At 39.7% G+C, this 3,519-nt stretch overlaps 1 protein-coding gene across 1 annotated transcript; it reads right to left on the bottom strand.

Annotated features, from left to right (window-relative positions):
* Positions 1-1,850: 1,850 nt before the first annotated feature.
* On the bottom strand, positions 1,851-2,792 carry LOC102965416 (olfactory receptor 1002-like). Its single transcript, XM_007088839.1, has one exon. It carries the CDS (start codon positions 2,790-2,792, stop codon positions 1,851-1,853), a length of 942 nt encoding a protein of 313 aa, XP_007088901.1.
* Positions 2,793-3,519: the final 727 nt, after the last annotated feature.

Genomic DNA, 3,519 nt, shown 5'->3' with positions numbered 1-3,519 from the left:
GGCTACCAAGGCAATCTGCTCAGCTTTCTGTTTGGTTTTACATTCATGATGCATGGAGACTCGGAGTGAGGAGGAACTAGACCACAATGAACCCAGCATCAAATGACTGGAAGATCTTACAGATTGATGAAGCAAAGAGTCACCTGGTGAGCGATAACAAGTATTTCACTCTATGCTCAAAAGTGATCGTTTGGGTCAGCACTCATACCGCTCATAATTAGTCCCTCCTCCCAATAGGCACTATGTGCTATGCAAACTTGCCCATCCCACAACCTGCATATCATAAGGCAATGAGGAAAAATACCTTGAGAGTCAGAACAAATTAGCTCTCAGTCTTTGCCCGCAGCCTTGGAAAACTTGGTTACTTATTTGGGGAGGGCTCTTTTCCTTTCTTGACCTAACTCATGGTATCCATACTCTGCGGAAAATTTAACCTAAAACACAACTTATTCCTGTTTTCTAGCCCCTTCCTCTTTACAGAGAGTTTTCTGTACCACCCTTTTCTAAAGATACCCTAAATCTCTATGTTGGCTCCTGGATTGGTTTTGTCATAAAAATCACCATGGATATACACTGAATTATTTATTTATTTATTTATTTATTTATTTATTTATCATACTGAATTTTATTTTTGTTTGTTCACAAGCTTCTAACTTCCATGAAGATATTTTCACTCAATATGAATACCACCCAATAAAGTGTCAGGCACATAAGAGGCATATGTAACAATTAGTTGTTAATTAAATGTTGCACCATTAACTGAGTTCCATTCATTCTTAATTAAATGGCATCTTACTGCATTTCATCCTGAGTCATTAGCCATTACAGGCACCATTACTGGCAGAAAGCATGGGGAAGAAATGTGGAAAAAAATAAAGACAAAATTCTAGGCATTAGAAGCTATTTACATTCTTCAAAGTCAGCAGATTAAAATTAAATGCCTCTGGAAGAAGACCTTCAAGAGAAGGCACTAAAATTCTGTATGAGTTTTCAATTTATACAAGACACATGCTCCATCACTTCATTCTAGCATTTGTGGCTGTGTTAAAAACAAAACAAAACAAAACAAAAACAAAACAGGAGAGTTGCAAGAACATTGTATGCACAGAGAAAAATGTGGGAACAGTAAGAAGTCATGGGCAATCCACTGAGTCTTCTTAGCTATCAGGCCCATCATCTATAAAATGGAAATTAATTCCCTGCTGATGACATAAAAAATCAACAAATAACAATAATAATTACTACCACTTTCTTAAAGATGTGCAATACAGTCCTCACTTTACATTCATGAATCACATGAATACAGTGGCAAAACCTCAACAAGTTGTTACTATGAGCAGAAACTGTAGCAGGTATACAAGGCCTTTCTCAAACATCTACTCCAACCATGCAGGTGTCATTAGGGAGTGCTATGGTTACATATCACCAGAAAAATACCCTTTATACCATTTTTATTAAAATAATGAAAGGTAAACTTGCAAAGAATTGACAGTTCTCAACATCTTGTAAAGGAAAACAGAGATACTCTTAGGTGTTTTGGTTAAGATTTTTCCACTTATTTCATATATAATGAAGCATATCTCATTCTCCACTATAAAATATATTTTCTAAAGCTTTGGAGTTCTCTAAGCCACTCATTGCACTTTAAAGCTCATCATTTTAGTCCTGTGAATTGAGAAATAAAAACATTGAATGAGAACATCGTGACCTACAGCTGCTGTGTGACTTCTCAATGACACAGTAATAATAAGTGAATCTCAACATAAAAGTAGGACTCCCATCACCCAGCCCATGCTCCTGCATCTTGTGTCTATATCACCTCTCAATCTGTAGTACAAATGACATCTAGTTTACCTACTCAGAAGATTCTTCTTCTCAAACGTCCTCCTGAATGAATCCTTGACCTCTTTGTTTCTCAGGTTGTAGATAAGGGGGTTCAACATGGGGATCACGGCTGTGTAGGACACAGAAACCACTTTATTGATGTCCAGGGAGAAACTAGAACTGGGGCGTACGTAGATAAAGAAGAGTGTCCCATACAGGATGGAGACAGCAGTCAGGTGTGAAGAGCAGGTGGAGAAGGCTTTGCGCCTCCCCTCAGCAGAGCGGATCCTCAAGATAGTGACCACGATGTAAATGTAGGAAACCAGGATGATCACACCACTGAGCACTCCTAGAGCTCCAGCCAAGATGAAAAGTAAAACCTGATTGACCTGGGTGTCTGCACATGCCAGGGAGAGAACAGGAAGAAGGTCACAGAAGAAGTGATTGATGGTATTTGGACCACAGTAAGGCAGGCGAAAGGCAAATGTCGTATGCGTTATGGCGCTTATAAGACCCATGGTATAAGGCCCTACCACCAGCTGCACACAGATTCGCCGGGACATAATGAGTGTATACAACAAGGGCTTACAGATGGCCATATACCTGTCATAAGCCATGGAGGCCAACAGGAAACACTCTGTCACTACAAACTGACCAAAAAACCATAACTGGGCAGCACAACCCAAGAAAGAGATTACTTTTTTTTTCACAAAGATGTCTGTCAACATCCTGGGACCAATGACAGAAGAGGAGCAGACATCCACAAAGGACAAGTGGCTGAGAAAAAAGTACATGGGAGTGTGGAGCCGGGAATCCATCCAAATGAGGGTGATCATCCCCACATTTCCCAGAAGAGTGACCAGATAAACCAAGAGAAACACCACAAACAGAACAACCTGGTGCTGGAAGCAATTTGTTAAGCCCACAAATAAAAACTCAGTCACCAAAGTTTGATTTCTAAATTCCATTTCTCTGATTTAATCTGTAATGAGAGAAAGATTTTTCATTACAATTAATTTATAATTAAATTGTTTTTAAAAATGAATTTAACTTCTTTGGGGCACCTGGGTAGCTGGGAGTTGGCTAAGTCGTTGGCTAAGCGTCTGACTCTTAATTTTGGCTCAGGTCATGATTTCATGGTGCTTGGATTTGAGCACCTAGTCAGGCTCCAAGCTGACAGCATGGACCCTCCTGGGACTTCCTCCCTCGCCTCTCTCTTGGCCCCTCCCTCACTCTCGGGCGTGCACCCTCTCTCTCAAAATAAACAAATCAATGTAAAAAACTGAATTTAACTCCCAACATTTTTCAAGTTCATAGGGTAGACTGAGAGATCACACTCTTGACTTCTACCTCCAAATGGCCATCCTCAGTATTTGCTATCTGTGTGATACTAAACACTGAACCTCTCTCAGCACTTGAGTTTATTCCCGATCACAAGATTTTTGAAGAAAATCACAGAAGTTTAGACCGAGATGTGACCTTTGGTGACCTTCTAAAGCAAGTCCTCTAACTGTGCCAGATCCCATTTTTTAAAATTCCTACATTGCACAGAGTATCCTTTAAGAAACATCTTCTAGACAGAAAGCATTATGTGAATTTTTATGAACTCAGGCAAATACCTTATCTACCCTAACTGTAGGTTCAGGGTATTAGAAATGTAACTTCTTTGCCGATTCCTTTAGACTCTAGATAAAC

The sequence above is a fragment of the Panthera tigris genome, chromosome D1 (assembly GCF_018350195.1).
Source record: "Panthera tigris isolate Pti1 chromosome D1, P.tigris_Pti1_mat1.1, whole genome shotgun sequence".
Lineage (NCBI taxonomy): Eukaryota > Metazoa > Chordata > Mammalia > Carnivora > Felidae > Panthera > Panthera tigris.
Note: the sequence above shows the minus strand (reverse complement) of the source record. Positions and strands in the feature narration are given on the sequence as shown.

What these genes read in the sequence shown, in the direction of transcription:
- LOC102965416 (XM_007088839.1), bottom strand. Translation starts at nt 2,792, where the DNA reads ATGGAATTTAGAAATCAAACTTTGGTGACTGAGTTTTTATTTGTGGGC.